Below are 23,237 nucleotides of genomic sequence, written 5' to 3'. Positions count from 1 at the left end.
AACTTTTCTAAACAACACGGCGTCGGCATGCATCTCTACACTACTAGAAAAAGAGCTCTTAGCACCGGTTGGAAACAAACTTAGGTACCGGTTTTTCAACCGGTGCCCCCAAAGTGAGACCAATAGGATCTGACTTTGACACCGGGTAAATCACCCGGTACCAAAGGCAGCTACGCCTGTAAGACAGCTACGCCCGTTCCCTCTCATCATCTCCCGTTCTGTTGCTTGCACTCTCTCCCATTCCCATCCCATCCTCCACTAGCATCCCATCCTCTACTTGCAGTAGAGATTCATTCAAAAGAATCAACAACAAAATATTGAATTGATAAAAAAATACTCATAGATCCGACAAATCATTCAAAAAATCATTCACAATCTATAATCCCACATGCATCTCTATTTAAAAAAATAAGAAAAAAAAGAAACAATGCCCCCGGTCCGGGACTTCCATGAGCAGCCAGTCCCTCCTCATGTCCTCCGGCAGCGCCATGAGCGACCTGAACTGGCGGTCGTCGCGGACGAGCGCGCTGTAGGCTCGCAGCAGGTCGGCGCGGGCCAGGCGGGGTCAGATCGCCTTGAGCGCGTTGTAGATCTCCCCCGGGAGAGCGACGCCACCCCGTCCGCGCTCGCCGTCACCAGCCTGCAAGGAAGAAGAAGACGAGGAACGGTTGGCGAACCATCACCGGCGGCGGAGTGACCCATGGCCCGACTGACCGAATCGAGCTCGAGCACGAACCTGTCGTCGGCCGCCAACGCCGACCCCGAGTTGGAAACGGAAGCGGCGCGGGTCCAGGTTGAGCCGGCCGCGGGGGGCGGCGCCGGGCGCCCGGACGAGCGGAGGAGGCACGGCGGCGCGCGCGAACGGAGGAGCTCTGCCTCCGCGCACCGGGGCGCGCCCGGGAGCTCGAGCAGACGAGGCGCGACGTGCGTGAATGGAGGAGCTCCGCCTCCGCGCGCCCGGAGCTCGAGCTGTGGGTCCTCCACGTCCGACGACGAGCCCGAGGAGGAGTTGTCCCCCGCCGGCCCGCGCGCCCCTCCGTGGCGGCGGCGGCCGGCTCCCGCGGCGGCGGCGGCCGGCTCCCGCGGTGGCGGCGCCCCGCGCGCCCCTCTCCGCGGCCGCGGGAGATAAGGTGGGAGAGATGAGAGGTAGAGAATGAGAGATGAGAGAGACGAGAGAATGAGAAATCGATGTGAGAGATGAATGGAGAGGGACTTAAAATATCGCGGAGCCAAACTGGGCGGTAGGCCATGTTTTGGTGCCGGGCAATTCTTTCAACCGGTGCCAAAAGACGTGTTTTCAATTGCCTCCAACCGGTACCTATATCTAAGGCATGCACTGACACTGGGTTATGGCGTGACCCGGTACCAATGTCTGCACCAATAGCACCGGGTCGTGCCTCCACCCGGTGCTATTGATGCATCGACCATTTGGTACCGGCTCATAGCATTACCCGGTGCCTTTGTCAGTGCATTGGCACCGGTTTGTGCCGTGGCGCATCTTGCCAGCGCTCGGCGCAGGCCAATAGTACCGGCTAGTGTTGCAGCCGGTGCTGATGCCTTAAATTAGTACCGGTTCAAACAACAAGTGGTACTTTTGGCCTGGATCTTTGGCATGTTTTCTAGTAGTGCTAGTAACTATTAATTAAACCTACTATATTATCCGCTTCTCGATCTTTTGGCTGATGAACATCAAATAATTAACCAAAGCAAGCTGGAAGTCATTATTATTAGCTAGCTATTAAGCATGTAGGGACTATCAGAATCTGACCTGCGCTGCTTTTCCTTGGCGATGATGCCACTATACGACACCTGTCAGCATCCATTTTGACATATATTTACATGCATGGTTAGATGGCCTGATCAAAGAATTTGAATCCCTCGCCATATGTTTGCTAGAATTTTGCATCCTCTCTGGCTCGGACAACTAATATATACTGGTATGAACGCCTTAGCTTCCTTGGCAGAAATAAATTAGGTAACTTTTGTACGAAAATGCATTGGCCTAATTTGTGACGATCTCTAATTTGTGACGATCTGTGCGGGGCTAGCTCGTTCCTATTTTTCAGTTCCAACGATTCTTTCTTGCAACTTCAATTGCATTGCAGATGAAAAATAACCATCGGAGAGATAAGGCACCCACGCTGCCACGCAGACACAAATCATATAGAAATCGGGTTTGACATTAGAAGAATTGCAATGGGTTTGCAAGGTCACCTCACCGCACACGATTTTCGTCCTTTCTAATCAAACTTCAGCACGCAGTTTTAAGGATTTTTTTTTTCATTTTTGCACGTAAAATAAATTAAAGCAGTTTCAACTCCGATCCATATATATTTTAGTATTCTTTACATGCATGTGGTTACATGTTTTGACTAATTTTAAATGAGAACACATATAGTTATACCCTTTTCTTTTTATAATATGAAAACTGATCAGTCTATATTTAGATTATGTCGTTGACTCGAGCACGCACACCCCATGCATCCATCACATTCCATATGACCAAACATCCGGTATTTTTCCAAGAAAGAAATCTCCAGTGCCAACCCTCTTCCAGAGCCGTCCTTATCTTTCCCGCTAGTAAGTGCTACCGACAATCAAATCTAGGCTGTGTTTAGTTCCAAAAAAAAACTCCCCCCAATTCCAAACTTTCCATCACATCGACATCACATCGAAACATTAAATATAGCAAATGACGTATGCATAGAGCATTAAATGTAGATAAATAAAAAACTAATTGTATAGTTTTGATGTACACGACGAGACGAATCTTTTGAGCCTAGTTATGTCATGGTAGGACAACAATTATCACAAATAAACAAAAAGTGCTACAATATGCTACAGTGTCCGATGTGACTTTTCGCATCCCTTTTTCCTCCATCTAAACACAGCCCTAGTAGGCTTGTGTGCTCATTGTGTACTTCTATCTGAGCATCACATCACATCATATCACAACGCCTAGCAGGCTCCAAACTGCAAAGTGTAGGTCGCAGAGACGCGATCTCTTTCTCCCTTCCACTAGCACATATATATGTCCATGCAGCCCGTTAGCCCGCTCGAAGCACGATCAATTTGGCCCGGTCCAAGCACGGCCCGGCCCAGTCCAAACCGTATCCGGGCTGGCCCGGCCCGCTCCTCGTGCCCGGGCTTGGGACGTCACCCCAGCCCGTGGGCTGGCACAGCCCGGCACGGAGTTAGCAGGCCGGCCCGATATTGACCCGCTAACTCCAATGGCCAACACAGCCCAGCCCAGCAACACTCCACCCCTCTCTTCTCACGTCGCGCAGCGCCACCGCCCCAACCTTCTCTCGCGCAGCGCCCCCGCCTCCCGCTCCCCTCCCTTCTCGCGCAGCGCCCCCCGCCTCCCGCTCCCGCCCTCCCCCGAGGCCGGAGACTGCGACCGCGTCGCCGCGAGAGGGCGAGACGCCGGCCAAGACCGCGGTTCCACCCCCGCCACGGCGCCACCTCCTCGTCTCCGGTCCGCCCCGTTGGTCGCCGCTCCTCGGCTCCGCCTCCCGGCCGCCGCCTCGTCGTCTCCGCCCCGCCGGCCGCCGTCTCGTCGTCTCCTCCCGCCCGGGCGCCGCCTCGTCGTCTCCGCCCCGCCAGCCGTAGCTGCCTCCTCGACGCCGCCCCCTTGCCCCGCACCGCAACCCTAGATCTAGCGCCGCCGCACTTCCTCTCCTCGCCTCATGCTCTCCTCCCGCGACCGGCCGCCGGCGACCCGCGCCTCCTCCCACGACCGGCGAGTCGGCGACCCGCGCCTCCTCCCGCGACCGGCGACCCGCGCCTCGCCGGTCCGCCGCCCCTCCTCCCGCGGGCGACTGGGCAAGTCCGGCGCGGCGGCGCCCCCTTCGTGGGCCGCTGGGGGCCCGAGCCTGACAAGCAGGCCGGGTTCCGCGGGCTGGCCCGACACGAAACGGGCCCGCGGGCCCGTGCTTGGGCCGTCGGCACAGCCCGTGGGCTGACCCGGCACGGCCCGCTAAGAAGTAGGCCCGGGCCAGGCACGACCCGGAGATGACCGGGCCAGGGCTGGCCCGGGCGAGGGCCGGGCCGGGCAGCCCGAATGGACATCTATACTAGCACACTGCCAGCAGCAGAAATCGTCAGCGCCGCCGTTGAAGACGTTGTCTCTAGATCTCCCGGCCCGGCCGGTCGATCTGCTTTCCATGGCGCGCGGATCCGACCGAACCCCACATGGCTGGCGATGATGGAGAGAATTATTTAGGCGTGGAGTGTTATCGACACAGTTATCAAAATTAGAAATTTGATTTAGAACTGTGTCGGTGGAGTGTCATGATGATGACATTGTTTTTACATTTCGTGACATCTTTATTTTATCTCTTCTCATACTATTAGTATATATTAACAAATTTAATGTCTATGAACTCTAATAAGATTGGCGGGCGGCTCTGGGGATCGATAATCGATCCACCTCGCGCGCACCCGCCGGCCGATCGATCACGGCGCAACAGTGACTGATGCTAGTGGATGCCAGTGCGAACTGATCAATGAAGCTGCGTCCATGCACGGCAAGCCTCGTACGTGGCCGTGATCCCGCCCATTTATGGTGCTCGGCGCATGGCCAAAGCTTTTCGAGCCAAAAAAAAAATACCACCACCACCAGTCCACCACACCTATAGCTAGCTAGTGAGCTATTAGGAGCTAGGACAGGTAGAGCGAGGTTGCCCTCTTACCGGCAATTCCTAAGCAACACATAATGTGCTAGTTTGACCTCCGATGATGTGACCCCTGTTCACTAATGCACTTGCTTAGCTTCGTTAATCTTCTGCGCCAGGGCGTCAGCTACTCAGCTGGCTATATAAAGGCCTGTCCATCTGTCAAGACCTGACTACGGCTGCCTGCTTGCGTTCTTCTCCTTCCCTACAAAGCCGAAGGTGGATATATAGAGAAAGATCATGAGAAGCTAATTAATCCAGAATCAAGAAGAGGAAAGCTTCAACATTTCTGATCAGCTGATTTCTAGTGTAGCTTATTAGGTACTCATCACTAACTGCGGCGTGCGTGGGCGTGGCCATGGCGACGGCGGCGACGGGGAGGAAGGTGTCGGTCCCGGCCGTCCTGCTGGTGCTGTCCGTGCTCGCCTGCCTGCTCCTCGTCCACTGTTCGTACGGCTTGCTCGAGCTCTTCGGCCCGCCGGACCTCTCGCCGGAGGCCACGCCGCTGATCTTTGCCCTCTGTTTCCTCCTCCTCCTCCTCCTTGCAGCGGCGGCGGCCGGCAACCGGAGGGCTCTGCTGCCGAGGGAGACGGCCGGCGGCGACGTCGGCGCCCTCGGAGGGCAGGCGCTGCCCACGACGGCGGAGGAGGCCGCGGTGGGAGGGGAGGAGCCGCACCACCACCAGCTCGCCGACGACGAGGAGATGGCGGCGGCGGCGAGGCGGGCGGGGCTCCTGCAGACCGAGGACTACCCGGGGTCCGGCGCCAACAGCCGCCACGATCCGCGGAACCCGCACTGAGATTCGTGCCGGGCGGCCCTGCGTTCCATCCTTGTACAACGCATGCATGCTTGTATTGAGTTCACACCTAGCTAGCTCAAAACGCACGCTCAATCATCCGTATATGATTTTGCATAGATCAACTGTGATAATAATATAAGCACACACATGAACAAACATGATATAAATTTAATTCATATCATGAACAGAAGCAATAAGCTATGTAGAGCATGAAAATGCAGCTGCATGCATCTCGTTTGCTAGTGCTAGTAGTAGTTTGTGATCAGCCCTAGCATGTTGCATGTGTCATCAGTGTACCTCCAATTCAAGTGAACAATAATAATGAATAAACCAAAATTACAAAGTTGTTTTAATTTATTTTCGCATATCTGTTCAGACCAAGCTGTCAATCTGAGCCTGATTCTATGAAATTCAGCATATTTTTCGCTGTCACAGGCTCCTAAAAGCAATTTCGCTTTGTAGCGTCGTCTTTTCCTCGTACGAGGGCTAGTAGCGTCTGAAAATCTGGAGGGGCTCGCTCCTTACGTGGGCTGAATTTGACGCCTCGCATGGGCTGCTGATGCAAAAACGAAAGACCGTCCCGGCCCGGGCTGCTAAGCGGGCTTTGTATCTCTGAAAAAAGTGGGATTTTTATCATTTTCTTCCCTGAAGCAAAGGGTTTTTGTGTTGGGTCTGTTTGGTCTGCATTATTTCGGCTCCAAAAAATCTACTTTACCTCCCCCAACTTTCATGAAAATCTGATTTTCACCTCCAACTATAAAACCAGACATCTCGCCTCCTCCAAATTATGAAAACCATACAACTTTCCTCTTTGAGTGGTTTCAGGTTGACCTGGCAGCGGTGTTACAATTTTCTTTTATTTTCATACGTGCAACTTTAGAAGTAAGAAAATATCATCTCGCGAACTCTAAAGATCACGACATTTCATAGAATACTAGTCCATGAAGTGTGGATCACAATGCAACAGGATGCGCAAGATTTTATTGAATGGAATTTGAATTATTGAATTTCAAAAAGAGGCAAAAATCAATTTTTTCATGAACTTTAGGGTACTCAAATATCTGCTAAAAATCTGATAACATTATATTTGTGTATCCTTTTGAACCTTATATAGTGGCGGAGCCAGACCAAAGAATTAGGGGGGCGGTCTTGGTAATTGAGATGCTAAACTAATAAATAGTATCAAATTACTGTTCATCTAATGGAGTTTTTGCATGGCAAGGGGTGCCATGGCCCAATTTGGTCTCCACCTAGCTCCGCTAGTGCTTATATGTGCGACATCTTGGTTTAACACATGTTATATATAAAATATTTGAGTTGTGTATTTGGGTACCGATTCCACCTCCTTTTGAAATTCAACAATTTGAATTTCATTTAACAATATTTTGCACATCTTATTGTACTGTTATCCTTACTTTTTGGTTTACCGTTTTGTGAAATATCATGATTTTTAGAGCTCTCTAGGTGATACTTTGTTACTTCTAAACTTGCACATATGAAAAATCCAAAAAAAAATTGTGAAAATCGTTGTCATCTCAGCCTAAACATCTCACGGAGGAAAGTTGCTCGGTTTTGGTGAGTTGGAGGAGACCATATGTCCGATTTTGTAGTTGGAGGAGAAAAGGCATATTTTTCTAAAAGTTGGGGAGGCAAAGTAGATTTTTTTTCTTTTTTGGCTTTAGCTTCACTTGTTAGCGTAAAGTCGATAAATCCATACTAAAATAAATTAGAAGATAGATAAAGCTATTTTTTTTAAAAAATTACCTGCTTTGATTTCACTAGTTGGGTGAAGTCATAGCAAACAGCGGCCCTTACATTGGATGATGACTTCTTGAGCAACGAGTGCCATACTTCAGGTCAACATCCTTAGATAAAAGTTGTAACTGTACAACACAATATTCAACAAACACCCACATTTGACGACAAGATTATAAAACTCTAAATTATATTAATTGTCGTGGTGTGGCAAATCACAGCCGGGTGGCGGAATGCACCCGCCTAAACCCAGAGAGTGAGTACTCAGAGGTTAGCTAGGACTAGTTCGATCTCTTGGAAGAACACGATGAACACCTCCGGTTTAGAATGGTTCGGGCCGCCGGAGCGTAATACCCTACGTCCACTGTGTGCTGTAGTGCTTGAGTCTGGGTGAGCTTGGTGCTGAACCCAGCGTGCTTCTGTGTGTGCTCGAGAGAGCTCCCCTGTGTACAGCGAGCGCCTCCCTTTTATATCTCAAGGGAGGCGCGTACATGGCCATTGGGTCCCCGACAGGTGGGGCCAAACGATATAGTATAAAATAACGTACTGCTCATACATTATAGCGTTGCAGGCGAAGTAAATCTCATTCCTGGATTCCCTTGGCTTCTCCCAGAATCCTCCGTTCAGCATGTCCAGGCACTGTCTTGTTGAAACGGCGCCAGATGTAGCTTGCGGCGTCGCCTGCAGTGTAGCTGAACGGGCAGTGTAGCTTGCGGCGTAGGCGCAATGATGGAAAAGTGTCGTGCTGTCGTATCCAATTAATGCGGCAGACGGGCTCTGCGCGGCTGCTGCGCAAGCGGCTGCACTGTGTACCTCGGTAAAACACGGTCTACAGTGAGGCCTGACAAAGGCTGCCCCGCGTGCCGCGGCGGCAGAGCACGTCTCAACCACCCGCATTGAATGCGGTGGGTGGGCGAGTCTTCCAGCGGAAGACTCGCGCCCGTGCCCGTGCCCACGCCCGCGGGACACGTGGCGGCTCCGGACCCCCCGGTGGTATGTTGGTTCTACCCGCGTGGGAGGTCCGGATGGACGCGAGAGGTCCCGGACCCCTAGGGGGTCCGAGCCTTCGGCTGTTGGTTCGGAGCTTCCCTTCCCCAGTCACGTGGCGTCACCGGACCCGTCCTGGAGCGGGGAGTAGGCCCGGAGCCGTTGGCCCGGTGAGGTAAGCGCCTGACCCATGGGGCCCGGGTGCTCCGCCCCTTATGGCGTAGTTACGGGTGATTACGCACGTCCTGTCTTGCTGCAGTAAGAGTGGGTATCCCTGCTATAGGGTACTGACATTACCAATCTCGCAATACGTGGTTCACTAGTCTTTTAAAAAATAGAACAAACATACCCTTTACAGATAATAAATAGAATTTAGCTATAATGATATGCGATATATAATGCCTTCTCACAAAGAAATGCCAAAAAACAGCAATGAGACCCATTAATTTTGGAAGCGTGAAATAGATTTGCAAATACGCAATATACGAATAGGTATATGGATCTCCTGTATTCTACCGACGGGGTACTGTACAGTGACAGTGTACACACAACACACACTCGCCTCCGGCACCTCGTTCCCCGTTCCCTGATAGGCGGAGGCGGCCTGGTCTGGAGAACACCCCAGGCTCGAGCAAAGCCACCGCCGATCCGCTGCTCCTGACCCTTCTCCGCGGGCCGCGCAGGCATGAGGCTCCTCCTCGTCGCCGCCCTCCTCCTCTGGGCCTCCGCGGCGGCGGCGTCCAAGCCGCCCCTCGACACCCTCGGCATCCCCCCGCAAGGTTCGGCCGGATCTGTCCACGCCTGCTCTGCTGCTGCTGCCTTCTCCCCCACTTCCTCTAGTGCCTTCCGTAGATGCGGTCCTTGATTCGGCGTCGTGGGGGTTTGCAGATGAGGCGTACTACAGGGGCGGGGTGATCAAGTGCAGGGATGGATCGGGCAAGTTCTCCAGGGACCAGCTCAACGACGACTTCTGCGACTGCCCCGACGGCACCGACGAGCCCGGTACTGCTTCGCCCTTCTTGCCTCAAAAGATGTTTCTTCTCCGGGTGGGATTTCCCTGGGCTTGCTCTGTTAGCTTTCGTGGTTTCATAACTTCTGCGGTTTAGTCTCAATTTCTGGAGTTTTGGGATCTACGTAGCTGAAGTTGCTAAGCTGCGATCTTGTTGTAACTGCGGGGGCGCAACTAATCAGTTGAATTATGTTTGTCTTCCGTGTAGGGACATCCGCGTGCCCTGAAGGCAAGTTCTACTGCAAGAATGCAGGCCACACTCCAATCACGATCTTCTCATCACGAGTGAATGACGGCATTTGTGGTAAGTGGACTGTAATTGCTGCTATTTCTCGTTTGATTGGTTTGTTGTTTTGTTAAATAATGATGCGCAGACAAGGCTGAAAACCACCATAGTTGTTGGAGCTCAATGTATGCTGCGGCGCTTTGGTGCAATCTTAGTAGGCTACTCTAATTCTCCATCTCTTCCTTCCTGCCTTCTAGATTGCTGTGACGGGAGCGACGAATATGATAGCAATGTCACCTGTAAGAACACTTGCTGGGAGGCTGGCAAGGCGGCAAGAGATAAATTGAAGAAGAAAATCGCTACGTACAAAAGCGGTGTCGTTATTCGAAGACAGGAAGTTGAAAGGGCAAAAGAGGCTTTTGCTAAAGATGAAGCGGAGTTAGCAAAATTGAAGGGTGAAGAGAAATTACTCCAAGGACTTGTCGATAAGCTCAAAGGTGTGTCTTTGTATCCATTAGTTTTGAACCATTTGTCAATGAGTGATATGTCAAAGAAATGCAAACATTTTATGGAATAGTTTTAATGAAGTAAGGCTTTCCATCTATGTAGAGCAAAAGAAATTAATAGAGAAGGCAGAGGAAGAAGAGCGTCTAAGAAAAGAGAAGGAAGAAAAGCGAATAAAAGAAGAAGCTGAAAAGAAAGCCACTGTTGAAAAGGAAGCACAGGATGCTTCTCAGGAAGTAGAATCTAAGGAAACTGTCCCCCCTGTGCAAGAAGATGAAAGCAAGGTTGGCATTTTGTTCTATGTTTTTGTTGCCTTCCTAACTACCTTTTGTTGTGTTGATTACACTAACCTCAGTTTGAACATGTATCCCTTCTCTGTGACATTAAATATCTAAAATTGACCTTAAGTTGGGTGTTAGAAGATGAGCATGTAATGTGAATTTAGTACTGTGCTTATTATGCATGGGAAAGTAGGTTGTTTGGATGACTATGGATTTAATTATCAAATCATTAACATTGCTAATGAAGAAACCCTCGTTGCAAGATTCATATAATTCTCTGATCATTCAGCATCCCACTAAACCTAGTGTCATCTAATTCTGAAGCTACCCATATGCCCTGCAATATATTACTTTGTTTTATCTGTTGAACATAGGTTGGTGAACAACATGATGGGCATGCCACGGACCATGATAATCATGTGCCAGAAAGCAGGATATCTGTTGAGCAGGTATATTCTGATCTTTGGTATTACAAAATCAAGAGTCTACTGTTAGTGTGTCATGTGAGAAATTGACCAATAATATATGTTGCTCTTATATTTCAGCATGGTTCTGAAAGCCAAGATGATAGTGGAGCTGTAGTCGAATCGCCACCAAAGGAGTCTACACCTATTTTAGAGAAGGTTTATATGTTAACTGCTTGCAGATCGCTCAAGTTATTTCCCTTTTTAAATCAATGTATCATGCTTTATAAGAGAAGTGATAGGTATCGTGTCAGAGTCGCGCCGGTTGCGAAGGTTGTAATCGTGGAACGTAGGTGCTGGTCGCCCGGCGTCTCGAGGGGGAGGAGCACGAGAGATTAGATTCAATCTCTAGCTGACCTTCTCATTAACCGATCGTCTAGCCTTTATAGGCTCAAATCTTAACAACTGATAATGTTTGCAAATACTAAGGAAACTAATCCAAACAAATTGAATCTGTTCCTAAACTCCCGGCGATGCTGCCTAGCCACTGTTGGGCCGGCGGCGCTGGTAGGTCAGGCCCACCATAACATCTCTCCCTCCCTCGGAAAGCAGCTCGTCCTCGAGCTGGAAGTCCGGGAACGCTGTGTGGAAGGAGTCGACGGTCTCCCAGGTGGCCTCACTGTCCGGCAGGCCTGCCCACTTGACGAGAACGTGCCAGACTCCGCGGCGCAGCTGCGAACGGAGAACACGATCCGGAGCATGTAGTAGACGACCGTGCTGAAGTGGAGGTAGCGCCGGCGTGTCGGAGGGTGGCGTGCCGTGGAAAGGCTTGAGGACGCCCACGTGGAAGACATCATGGATCCGAGCACCCTCCGGTAGGCGCAGGCGATAAGCGACGTCGCCCACCCGCTCGAGCACCTGAAACGGCCCGGCGTAGCGAGGGCCGAGCTTGCTGCGCGCACCCGGGACCAGGGTCTGGGCATTCCGATGCAGCAGCCGGAGCCAGACCCAGGCACCCACGGCGAACTCCAGAGGTCGGTGATGTGCGTCGTAGTAGCGTTTGGCGTGGACCTGTGCTTGCAGGAGTCGATCACGGACGTCGGCGAGGAAGGTGTCGCGGTCCTGGAGGAGAGTGTCCACCGTCGCCGTTCGTGCGGTTGCCGGCTCGTATGGAACAAGAGCCGGCGGCGGTCTGCCATACACGACCTGGAACGGAGTCGTGCGAAGGGCGGAGTGGAAGGACGTGTTGTAGCAGTACTCAGCACAAAGCAGCCACTCGAGCCACGCGCGGGGACGGTCGCCGGTGATGCATCGCAGGTACATGGCGATGGTCTTGTTGACGGCCTCCGACTGGCCGTCGGTCTGTGGGTGGAATGCGGTGCTCATCCGCAACTGAACACCCGCCATCTTGAATAGGTCCCTCCAGACGTGTCCCGTGAACACCGGGTCACGGTCGCTGACGATGGAGGCCGGCATCCCATGGAGACGGACGATGTCGGAGAAGAACGCGCGTGCGACGGAGGCGGCCGTGTAACGGTGGCCGATCGGAATGAAGTGGGCATACTTCGAGAACCGATCAACCACCGTGAGGATCATATTCTTGTCATTCACCTTGGGGAGCCCTTCCACAAAATCCATCGAAATGTCAGCCCAAACCTGGGACGGAATGTCCAGTGGCTGGAGTAGGCCGGCCGGGTGCAGTGCCTCCGTCTTGTTCCGCTGACAAGTGGCACAGGCGCGTACGAAGTCGCGCACCACATTGCGGTCATGGTCGATGGCGAAGTCGCGACGTAGGCGTTGCAGAGTCTTCTGTGTGCCCTCATGCCCCGCCGTGTGTGCAAGCTGAAGCACCGCGGGCAGGGAGCGCGACGTGGTTGGCACGTAGACGCGGGTGCCGCAGAGGATGAGGCCGTGAGTGACCCGCCACGGCGCGCCCCGCGTATCCGCGATGAAGTCGCGGAGGTTCCGCAGCTGCTCGTCCTCCTAGAGCTCCTTGCGGATGTCGTCGTACAGGGCAAACGTTGGCCCCGAGATCGCGGCCAGGGTGGCCGTCTCCTGCTCGCGGCGGGATAGGGCATTTGCCACCGTGTTCAAGCGCCCTGGCATGTACTCCACAGAGAAATCAAAGCCAAACAACTTACTGGTCCATTGATGCTGTGGAACCGTGGAGAGGCGTTGATCCAGCATGTACTTCAACGCAAAATGATCGGTACGAACGACAAAACGATGACCCCAAAGGTAGGGTCGCCAGTGCCGGACCGCCTGAACCAAGCCGATGAGCTCGCGCTCATAAGCGGCCACCTTCAGGTGGCGCACCGCGAAGGGCTTGCTGAAGAAGGCCAGGGGTCCGACGCCTTGATGCAGGACGGCACCAAACCCCGTGCCTGAGGCATCACAGTTGACGACGAACGGCTTGGAGTAGTCGGGGAGCTGCAGCACTGGCGCCGTGGACAGCGCTGTCTGGAGCGCCCGGAGCGCCGTCGTGGCGGTGTCGGTCCACGAGAAACCCTCCTTGCGCAGCAACTGCGTGAGGGGCGCTGCGATGGTGCCGAAGTCCTTGATGAAGCGCCGGTAGTAGCCGGCGAAGCCGAGGAAGCCCCAGAGCGCGCGTGCGGACGTCGGCTGCGGCCATGTCACGACCGCCGTGACCTTGTCCCCATCCATGGCCACGCCCGAGGACGAGATCACGTGTCCCAAGTACGCAACCGAGGTGGTGGCGAAGGCGCACTTGGAACGCTTGACGCAGAGCTTGTTGTCGCGCAGAACGGAGAGGACGGCGCGCAAGTGCTGAAGGTGCTCCGTCCAAGATGAGATGTAGATGAGTATGTCATCGAAGAACACCAAGACGCACTTACGGAGGAAGGGGGGAGCACGGCGTTCATCAAGCTCTGGAACGTGGCTGGTGCGTTAGTGAGGCCGAATGGCATCACTAGGAATTCGAAGTGGCCGTGGTGGGTACGGAACGCCGTCTTCTCGATGTCGTCCGGATGGACGCGCTCCTGGTGGTAGCCGGCGTGGAGATCCAGTTTGGTGAAGAAGCGCGCGCCGTGCAACTTGTCGATGAGCTCCTCGACCACCGGGATCGGGAACTTGTCCTTCACCGTGCACTCGTTCAAGGCGCGGTAGTCAACGCAGAAGCGCCACGTGTCGTCGGACTTGCGCACCAGGAGTACCGAGGCAGAGAACGGTGATGTACTGGGCCTGATGATGCCCTGCTCCAACATGGCGGTGCACTGCGCCTCCAGTTCATCCTTCTGGAGCTAGGGATAGCGGTAGGGGCGGACCGCTACCGGTGCGGTGCCCGGCGGCAGATGGATGCGGTGGTCGCAGTCGCGGCGAGGAGGGAGACCCGTCGGCGTAGCGAACACGTCCTCGAAGGAGGCCAACAGGCGATCGAGGAGGTCTCCGTTGGTGGCGCGCACGGCGTGGAGGCGGTGCTGCACCTGGTCGGCCTGACGGGGAGACCCGAGGCCGTGCCACAGGACACGCCGATCCCGGTGCTAGAACGCCAGGCAGAGGTCGTCGAAGTCCCACAGAATCGGTCCCAGGGTACGCAGGAACTGTACACCAAGGACTAGGTCATAGCAGTCGAGGGGGATCACGTAGCAGTCCACTTGGAAGTGGTCGTCGACGACGTGGATGGCGACGTCGCGTGCGACGCCACGGCAGGCGGCGCGGTCCCCGTTGGCGACGGTCACCCGGGCGCCGCTGGAGTCGTCGAACCGCAGGGCCACCCGGTGCGCCGCAACCTCGCTGACGAAGTTGTGGGTGGATCCGGAGTCGAGGAGGGCCGTGAGCACGTGGGGCCCGATGGCGAAGCGGATCTGCATGGTGTCGTCCGAACGGATGCCGGTGATCGCATGTAGTGCGATCAGCGGCAGCGGCTCCCGGTGCGCGGTCTCCTCCGGCAGGTCGGTGTCGTCGGGGTCTGTCGTGGTGTGCAAACCCACAGCCGGGTGGCGTAATGCACCCGCCTAAGCCCAGATGGTGAGTACTCGGGGGTTAGCTAGGACTAGTTCGATCTCGCTGGAAGAACACGATGAACACAGCAGGTTTAGAGTGGTTCGGGCCGCCGGAGCGTAATACCCTACGTCCACTGTGTGTTGTATTGCTAGTGTTCCCTTAGTCTCGAGAGAGTCTGAGAGAGCCTGTGTGTGTGTGAGCTTTAGGATGTCTGAGCCTTTGTTCTAGCGGGCGTGCTCTCCCTTTTATATGTCCAAGGGGAGCACGTACACTGAGCGGGGCCCCGATAGGTGGGCCCGACGATGTATTATAAACTACACTTTGGCCTTCAATGCCTCAGATCCGGAGATCTTGTCGTCGGCTTTCGTGCGTAGCTTCTGACCAGAGATGGTCTTGAGCTGTCCTGTTAGAGTAGAGTCTAGCCTCTGGAGCCGCGCGTCGAGGTCATGATGAAGCGCCGAACTACTGACTCAGTCCGCTGTAGCAGCGTGCACTATTGCTCCAATTAGTAGGTGGTCATCATGACTCGTCGCCCACGCGCGCGACGCCGAGACACTGCTGCATGCCTCGGTAACAGACGAGCCGCCTCGGTAACTGGCGATCCACAGTGTGGACTGACAAAAGCTGCCCCGTGCCCAGCGGCAGCAGAGCATGCCTCAACCATTCGCACTTAATGCGGGTGGGTGAGGGAGCTTCCAGCGGAAGGCTTGCGCCCGCGCCCACGTCTGCGTGACACGTGGCAGCTCCGGACCCCTCCCGAGCAGCTAGCTGAGCCGAGAGCTCACGGAGCTCCGGATAGTCACGTGGAGGTCCCGGACCCATCTGCGGGAGTCTGGATGGCACGTGGAGGTCCCGGACCCACCTGCGGTGGTCCGGGTCCGTGGCCACAGGTGCTGAGCATTTCCACCTCTGGGACACGTGGTGACACCGGACCCGTCCCCGAGCGGGAAGCGGGTCCGGGACCGTTGGTTCGGTGAGATGGAGTCGGATCCCAGGGGTCCGGCTGCTCAGCTCCTTAGGGCGTAGTTACGGATAACTACGCGAGTCTTGGCACGGTAGGAGTGGGTACCCCAGCTGCAGGGTACTGACAGAGGCCCCCGGGCCCGCCTCGGGAAAGGCAATGAACCCGCAGGTGGAGCCACTATTGTGAGCAACTTGGCTGCTTCTGGCGCCCAACGGTGCGCGCCGCAAGGGTCTTATCCTGCGTCGTCCATCCTTTGGGTCACCTGCTGCATCATCACGTTTGGACCTGCACATGACTCAAGGTAGATGCTTAGTAGCGTGCCCACGGGTCCCAAATCCTGTTGGCTGTGATCCTTTGAGATAGACAGTTAGGCTCAGTGAACGGAGCTCAAGGGGCCGGCCTTTAGGTTAAGAGAAAGTCTGGACCTCCAGGTTCCCAGTCCTAGGTATTACGGCACTTATTCACAGGAGGTGGTGCGTGCAGGCTTAGGGTACGAAACCAGGCTAAACGGCTACACGGCTCCGGACCTCCCCGGAGAATGAGTGCGCTTTCTTGAACCTGCAGGCTCCCAGGGGTCCGAACCCCTCTCTTCCATGAGGGGTCTTGAGCTAAGTCACTAGCTAGCCAACTCAATTCGGACCACAATCACCGCACAAGAGTAAGAAGCCACGTGGGGGTTAGCGCAAACAGAATGCGTAGATTGAAATTGGAATGTAACATCCTTAGAGGCGAACTGAGAATAAACTTTTCCTTTATAACTAGATGTGTGATGTAAGCCAGAACACGGGTTTATGAGGCCGGAGCTGTCCGGACCTCCGGGCCCCCAGTCTTAGGTACTACGGTACTCGCCCTAGGGAGGTAGAGCATGCATGCTTAGGGTACGGAACCAGGCTAAGCGGCTACACGGCTCCGGACCTCCCCGGAGGGTGAGTACGCTTCCCTGAACCTGGTTTGCAAAGGTCCGGACCCCTCCACGGGGGAGGCTCACCGGACTGGACCACACGGAAGTATTACCTAGTTACAAAGAAAAATGTTTTATTTCCTGCTGGGCCTCTAAGGGTAGGACTTACAGAGATGTAGAGTCGGGGGTGCGACCGGAGTCGGCTTTCCGCCAGAGAGCCACCAGAGTCGGCTTAGTGCGACCGGAGTGGGCTTTCCGCCGGAGAGAGCCACCAGAGTCGGCTTAGTGCGACCGGAGTGGGCTTTCCGTCGGAGCGGGCTTGGTGCGGCCGGAGCGGGCTTGGTGTGACCGGAGTCGGCTTTCCGCTGGAGCGGGCTTCCTCACATGAGTGATGTATGCTGCGAGCTGGGATTTGTTGAAGTTGTGCTTCCCCCAGACCTGCTTGATGACGAGCTGGGAGAGCATGACCCGCTGTCGCCGTTCTGCTGACGCGGGCGCTTGCCGCGCGAGTTCTGGCCCCCGGGCGCTCGCCACCTAAAACATGGTGATGCCGAGCCGATGATCAAGCGAAAGCCAAGCTGCCCCTACCTGGCGCGCCAAATGTCGTGGTGTGCAAACCCACAGCCAGGTGGCGTAATGCACCCGCCTAAGCCCAGAGGGTGAGTACTCGGGGGTTAGCTAGGACTAGTTCGATCTCGCTGGAAGAACACGATGAACACAGCAGGTTTAGAGTGGTTCGGGCCGCCGGAGCGTAATACCCTACGTCCACTGTGTGTTGTATTGCTAGTGTTCCCTTAGTCTCGAGAGAGTCTGAGAGAGCCTGTGTGTGTGAGCTTTAGGATGTCTGAGCCTTTGTTCTAGCGGGCGTGCTCTCCCTTTTATATGTCCAAGCGGAGCACGTACACTAAGCGGGGCCCCGACAGGTGGGCCCAGCGATGTATTATAAACTACACTTTGGCCTTCAATGCCTCAGATCCGGAGATCTTGTCGTCGGCTTTCGTACGTAGCTTCTGACCAGAGATAGTCTTGAGCTGTCCTGTCAGAGTAGAGTCTAGCCTCTGGAGCCGTGCGTCGAGGTCATGACGAAGCGCCGAACTACTGACTCAGTCCGCTGTAGCAGCGTGCACTATTGCTCTAGTTAGTAGCTGGTCATCATGACTCGTCGCCCACGCGCACGGCGCTGAGACACTGCTGCATGCCTCGGTAACAGACGAGCCACCTCGGTAACTGGCGATCCACAGTGTGGACTGACAAAAGCTGCCCCGTGCCCAGCGGCAGCAGAGCACGCCTCAACCACTCGCACTTAATGCGGGTGGGTGAGGGAGCTTCTAGCGGAAGGCTTGCGCCCGCGCCCGCGTCTGCGTGACACATGGCAGCTCCGGACCCTCCCAAGCAGCTAGCTGAGCCGAGAGCTCATGGGGGTCCGGATAGGCACGTGGAGGTCCCGGACCCATCTGCGGGAGTTCGGATGGCACGTGGAGGTCCCGGACCCATCTGCGGGGGTCCGGGTCCGCGGCCACAGGTGCTGAGCATTTCCACCTCTGGGACACGTGGTGACACCGGACCCATCCCCGAGCGGGAAGCGGGTCCGGGACCGTTGGTCCGGTGGAGTCGGACCCCAGGGGTCCGGCTGCTCGGCTCCTTAGGACGTTGTTACGGATAACTACGCGAGTCTTGGCACAGTAGGAGTGGGTACCCCAGCTGCAGGGTACCGACAGGGTCCGTGACCTCGAGGTAGAAGAGTCGCTGGCACTTGTGGCCGCGCACGTACTGCTCGTCGCAGTTGAAGCACAGACCCTGGCGACGGCGTTCGGCCATCTCCACCGGTGAGAGGCGGCGAAGTGGGCGCGGCGGGGCTTGGATCGTCGTCGTGGATGGTGCCGGGGTCAGAGACGCTGCCGGCAGCGATGGCAATGGTAGGGGCTGGGGGCGCGGAGCCGGGCGCTGCGCGCGGACGGGTCCCGCGCCAGGGCGAGCCACGACGCGGCGCTCGTAGGCCCGGGCCAGCCCCATGGCGCGCTGCAGATCGGCCGGCGCCTGGAGCTCGACGTCGGTGCGGATCGGATCCGGAAGGCCGCCGGTGAATAGCTGAACCTGCTGCAATGGAGACAGCGGACCGGCGTGGGCCATCCTGCTCAGGAACGCCTCGACGTAGCCCACCACCATGCCTGGGAACGGGAGACGCGCCAGGTCGGAGAGGTGGTTGGTGCCGAGCGCGGGCCCAAAACGCTGTTGGCACAGCGCTTAGAACGAGGGCCAGGTGATGTTGCTCACGTCGCCGCCGTCGCGTTCCAGCATGAAGTACCAGTGCTGGGCCACGCCGCTCATGTGGAACAAGGCGAGCCACACCTTGTCGCCGTCAGGAGTGCGTTGGGCGCGGAAGAAGTGGTCGCACTTGTTCAGCCATCCCAGGGGATCTTCCTTGCCGTCGTTTCGCTGGTCTTTTCCCTACTAGTAGTTGAACCTGTATAAAAAGTTAAAAACCAGTTTACGACCAATATTATAACATATTCATGTGCTTCTTTATTTATTTTCAACTTTTTACCAGTTTAGTGCTATGCTCTCATCTGTCAGATTCATTTGATTCTGCGAGCCAGCAACTGCACAAATTAGTTGGTTACTGTGGATTGAATTCTAACTCCTGTTATGGTTCATGTGTGTTCTTCTAATGATATTTAGTCATTGCAATTAACTTAGTTGATGGCGAGTTGCTTTAACCAGTCTAAGTTTCAAACGACCTTTGGCTATTCTTTGTATTGATTAGTTCTCGGAAATTGACTAAAGATATATCTGTTCAGCGCTTTTAATTTGCACATCATCCTTCTTCGGCGGTCAAGGGTGGTAAAAACTTTGGGACATTATCTATATTACTTATACTAGCAAAGAAAGGTACAAATTGCAACATAGTAACAAAAAGATATACGGTAGGATACGCTTGGGCAATTGTTTAAATTATTGTATTGCAAATTCATCATGATATATTGTGCTGATAAATTTCAGGAAACTAGCTCTGACAATCCTGAGGGTTTATCAAGGGAGGAGTTAGGTCGTTTGGTGGCTTCTCGCTGGACTGGAGAAAGTGTAAATGAGGTTAGTAAGGACGATAAGAAGGGGCATGAAGATGTACATGAAATACCAGAACCACCAGAAGAAGCATCTGAAGACGAATTAGAAATACCAGAACCTGCTGAGGAAAGTTATGGTGGTTATCATTCAGAAGTTGAGGACGACAGGCATAAATATGATGATGACGAGTTTGGTCATGAATCAGAAGATGAATATGCTGATGATCATGATGATCATGTTGGATCTTATAAATCTGATGATGACCAGAAAGGTGGTCACCATTCAGGTAGGGTAATACAACCCCACAATTATTTGTGTTCTATTTATGTCACTTTTTAATGCTTATTTGTTGTTTCAGATTTAACTGCATCAAGACATTCCTCGTGGATGGACAAAATTCAGCAGACTGTACAAAATGTTCTCCAAAAATTCAACTTTTTCAAAACCCCTGTGGATTTATCAGGTAATTCATATGTGTGAAAATTGGCCGATCCTTAATGAATTATGAGGGGATGTTATAATACTTGCATATCTATTTTTTTAGAGGCTTCTCGTGTTCGCAAAGAGTATGATGATGCCAGCTCGAAGCTTTCAAAAATCCAGTCCAAGGTATCCACGCTAACTGAGAAGCTAAAGCACGACTTTGGTAAGTGTCATTTGAAACTTTGTTCACTATGTGATTGGGTGCTCCTGCCAGTTGTATATTATAGTGTAGCTACAATGGATTCCTGTAATTTTCTCTTACATCAAATGTTGCTTCCGATTGTCAAGAGTACACCCCTTAGCAAATTCACCTTATTGTCATGTTATTGCATAGAACTGATGATTGTTTGAACTTCTGGTGGAAAAGCTGCTGTCAAAATGCATAAAAAAAACTCTCACAAGATTTGGCAGTGAAGTACCTCCTAGATAAAATAAAGATCATGCCTCAAAATTTCTGCTGGGTACCGTTTTGTTCTACGACCTGAGAGTGCTTAAGTTGTAGAATTCACCTTTGCGCAAGACTAGACACCTTGAGTGCATCTTTACCTTTGAACTTAAAGTTCGCAGAACAATATTTTTGTACAGTACTGTTAATAGCTTTTTCAGCGTTTATCTTGTTTATTAGTGTAATTATATCAAATACCTTATGCGCATCTTTACCTTTGCACTTTAGCAATATATTTTTGTCTATAGTGCAAGTTAGTAGATGTTCTAGATGCCCTTCATCTTGTTTATTAGACTACATGATGCATTGCCTCTGTAGAGTGTAGAGTACAAATATCTGTGGAATTGGAATTTATTGAATAATAACATATTCCTGACAGGTAAGGACAAGGAGTTCTATTCCTTTTATGATCAGTGCTTTGAGAGCAAGGAGGGCAAGTACGTATACTCGTCCAATCTCTCTTGTCCCCCTGTCTTGTTTATCATTTTTTTAATCATTTGGTTCTCATTTGTGAACCGCATCTCTATGGATAGATATACTTATAAGGTCTGCGCATACAAGAAAGCAACACAAGCTGAAGGACACAGTTCCACAAACCTGGGGTATGTTTATATTTCTTTTCTGTATTCTTATTATCTTTCTATTTGTAAGTTAAACTCCATCATGTAGCTCTTTGTTGTGTTCCCTCTGATAACGAATGAACCTAATTTGTTATGGATTCGCGTGGAAACACATTCTCATTATTCCAAACTCTTAGCTTTTTAACCAAAATAAATTTGCATATTAGGATTCTTCTAAATACATATGATAATTTCAAATCAAGGGTAACCGTGTTAGTATTTAAGAAAATGCAATGCATTATGTTTTGGAAGGTGAAAAACAATCCCTCTTTACATGCGACATAATTAGTTGGCTGATCTTTTTCTCTCATCACGTCTTTATGCCATGAAATGAATTTTTCTGCCATCAGGCGTTGGGACAAGTTTGAAGAGTCGTACCGAGTAATGCAGTTTTCAAATGGGGACAGATGCTGGAATGGACCAGACCGAAGCCTGAAAGTATGTATCTCATATTGTGTTCCCTTTCTGTTTGCAGGTCGTAAATTCTAATCCTTTTTATTATTTACACTTGTGCAGGTTAGGCTTAGATGTGGGCTGAGTAATGAGCTTAATGATGTCGATGAGCCTAGTCGATGCGAGTATGTGAATTTGTACTGATTCGGTTTCCATCCTTCAAATTCATACTACACCATCTTATTATACACCTATTACCGTTGCAGATATGTGGCTGTATTGTCAACTCCTGCACTTTGCGTCGAGGAGAAGCTGAAGGTTCTCTCATTTCTTTCACAAATGCCTTAATATCCCTTTTTGCACAGAGACTTGGTCCTTATAAAGTTGTTAATTTGACAGGAGCTGCAGAGCAAACTTGACGCCATGTCTTCGAAACAGCCCGGGCATGACGAGCTCTAAACTATCCTGGTGTGATGCAAGAAACAATAAAGAACATGTCACACCGGGAAGCATAACTCTCACATTTACATTCATAACCAAAGAGTGGCAGTCTGTGAGGTATATGAAGAGTGAAGGTCCAAGCTGGGGAAATGGTATGTAGTGTTCAGATCACCACCGAGGCAATGTTAGGTTGCATAGAACCCTATTTTTAACTGAATTCTTAGGATGTTGCAATTTTCCAGCCTCGCCCTGACTTTTGTTTGGTAGAGGCGACTGCAACTGAGCTTTAATTTGTGAATTAGCATTGCTATATCCTCTATGTTAGGGAAAGATGCTGGACCCGTGTTGTGTCTCCAGCTTCATTGCCAACCGGACATCAGAAATTCAGAATGTCTTAGAACTTGTTACACATTTGGTGAAAACCAGTTAGAAACAGTACACATCCGGAAACATCATAATCTGAAGCCCCAGGTTGTTACGGAATCCTTCGTTCCAGTCATTTGAAAATCGAGGGAATTTGCCTGGTTACCATCAATGAAACCCTACGTACTTTGCCGTAGCTTAAATGGCATTCTGGCAATCGGGATCCTTTTGAATTAGAGCTTCGTTTGATATTGGTGTTTCGAATTCCTAGATTATGAATTGCTGTAGGATTCTGGCAATCCCCGGCTTCTGGAACGAAACGTGGTCGTCAGGCAGTTTGAAATTGTCCGTGGCAACAAAACACGGGTCCCGTCAAAGTCAAAATACAGGGGCGAGGAGGACTTGGCTTTGGCAGATGCCAAGGAAATTCAGGTACGGACAGCAAACCTTCTTGAACGAAAACCGAGGGACGACAAGAGGATGCTGTGGGTGGAGTGCAGCATGGTCGCAACGGGACAACAAAGAGAGAGGGACGCCGACACGCTGTGTGGGAGACAAGTTATTAGCCACTTGGCCAGACCATCGTCTTCTGATGAAACAGAAAGAAAACATAGCTTCGCTTCCCGTTTCAAACTAGTATATATAATGTCGGCTTCGCATGGTTGAAACCGAATAGGAGCATTGCACTACATCGAACCTAGCTGAGAAACATGAATTGAATTGGTGGATTTAAGTCATCAATCAATTGAATATTCGAATTGACATCCGAATATTCGATGTGACAACAACTTAAAAAATTAAACGAGGCCTAAGCCTAGCTCCGTGGAAACGACGATTCTCACGGAAAAAGCTAGGGGCTCCGTACAAGCATCCAATCACGAGTTGGGTGGCCACCAAAAGCTTGATTGGGAGTTAGCCACTTAACCAAACAAACCCATAGCACCTCAAATACAATGT

General features: G+C 52.4%; 2 protein-coding genes across 6 annotated transcripts; both read left to right on the top strand.

The window, feature by feature from the left end:
* The first annotated feature begins 4,741 nt into the window (after positions 1-4,741).
* Positions 4,742-5,832, top strand: LOC120706549. 4 transcript variants are annotated; one of them, XM_039991230.1, is made up of 3 exons: positions 4,791-4,895; positions 4,990-5,122; positions 5,225-5,832. In XM_039991230.1, exons 2-3 carry the CDS (start codon positions 5,035-5,037, stop codon positions 5,473-5,475), a joined length of 339 nt encoding a protein of 112 aa, XP_039847164.1. In that variant the 5' UTR covers positions 4,791-4,895; positions 4,990-5,034; the 3' UTR covers positions 5,476-5,832. The 4 variants fall into 4 exon arrangements, 3 of the variants coding, with proteins under 3 accessions (XP_039847162.1, XP_039847164.1, XP_039847163.1); XR_005688346.1 differs by having other exon boundaries at positions 4,742-5,126; positions 5,225-5,322; XM_039991228.1 differs by having other exon boundaries at positions 4,790-4,895; positions 4,990-5,832.
* Positions 5,833-8,739: 2,907 nt separating this feature from the next.
* On the top strand, positions 8,740-22,476 carry LOC120706548 (glucosidase 2 subunit beta-like). Of its 2 annotated transcripts, XR_005688345.1 has the most exons (17): positions 8,781-8,996; positions 9,106-9,219; positions 9,435-9,530; positions 9,710-9,949; positions 10,062-10,240; positions 10,612-10,686; positions 10,783-10,860; positions 19,470-19,821; positions 19,894-19,998; positions 20,080-20,181; positions 20,843-20,900; positions 20,997-21,065; positions 21,434-21,521; positions 21,600-21,661; positions 21,743-21,794; positions 21,876-22,069; positions 22,243-22,476. XR_005688345.1 is itself a non-coding variant. In XM_039991226.1 (16 exons), the coding sequence occupies exons 1-16, from the start codon at positions 8,903-8,905 to the stop codon at positions 21,933-21,935; spliced, it is 1,824 nt and encodes a 607-aa protein (XP_039847160.1). In that variant the 5' UTR covers positions 8,740-8,902; the 3' UTR covers positions 21,936-22,400. The 2 variants fall into 2 exon arrangements, 1 of the variants encoding a protein (XP_039847160.1); XM_039991226.1 differs by having other exon boundaries at positions 8,740-8,996; positions 21,876-22,400.
* The last annotated feature ends 761 nt before the right edge of the window (positions 22,477-23,237 follow it).

This window comes from Panicum virgatum, chromosome 5K, assembly GCF_016808335.1.
Source record: "Panicum virgatum strain AP13 chromosome 5K, P.virgatum_v5, whole genome shotgun sequence".
Lineage (NCBI taxonomy): Eukaryota > Viridiplantae > Streptophyta > Magnoliopsida > Poales > Poaceae > Panicum > Panicum virgatum.
This window is presented reverse-complemented; position numbering and strand designations above follow the sequence as displayed.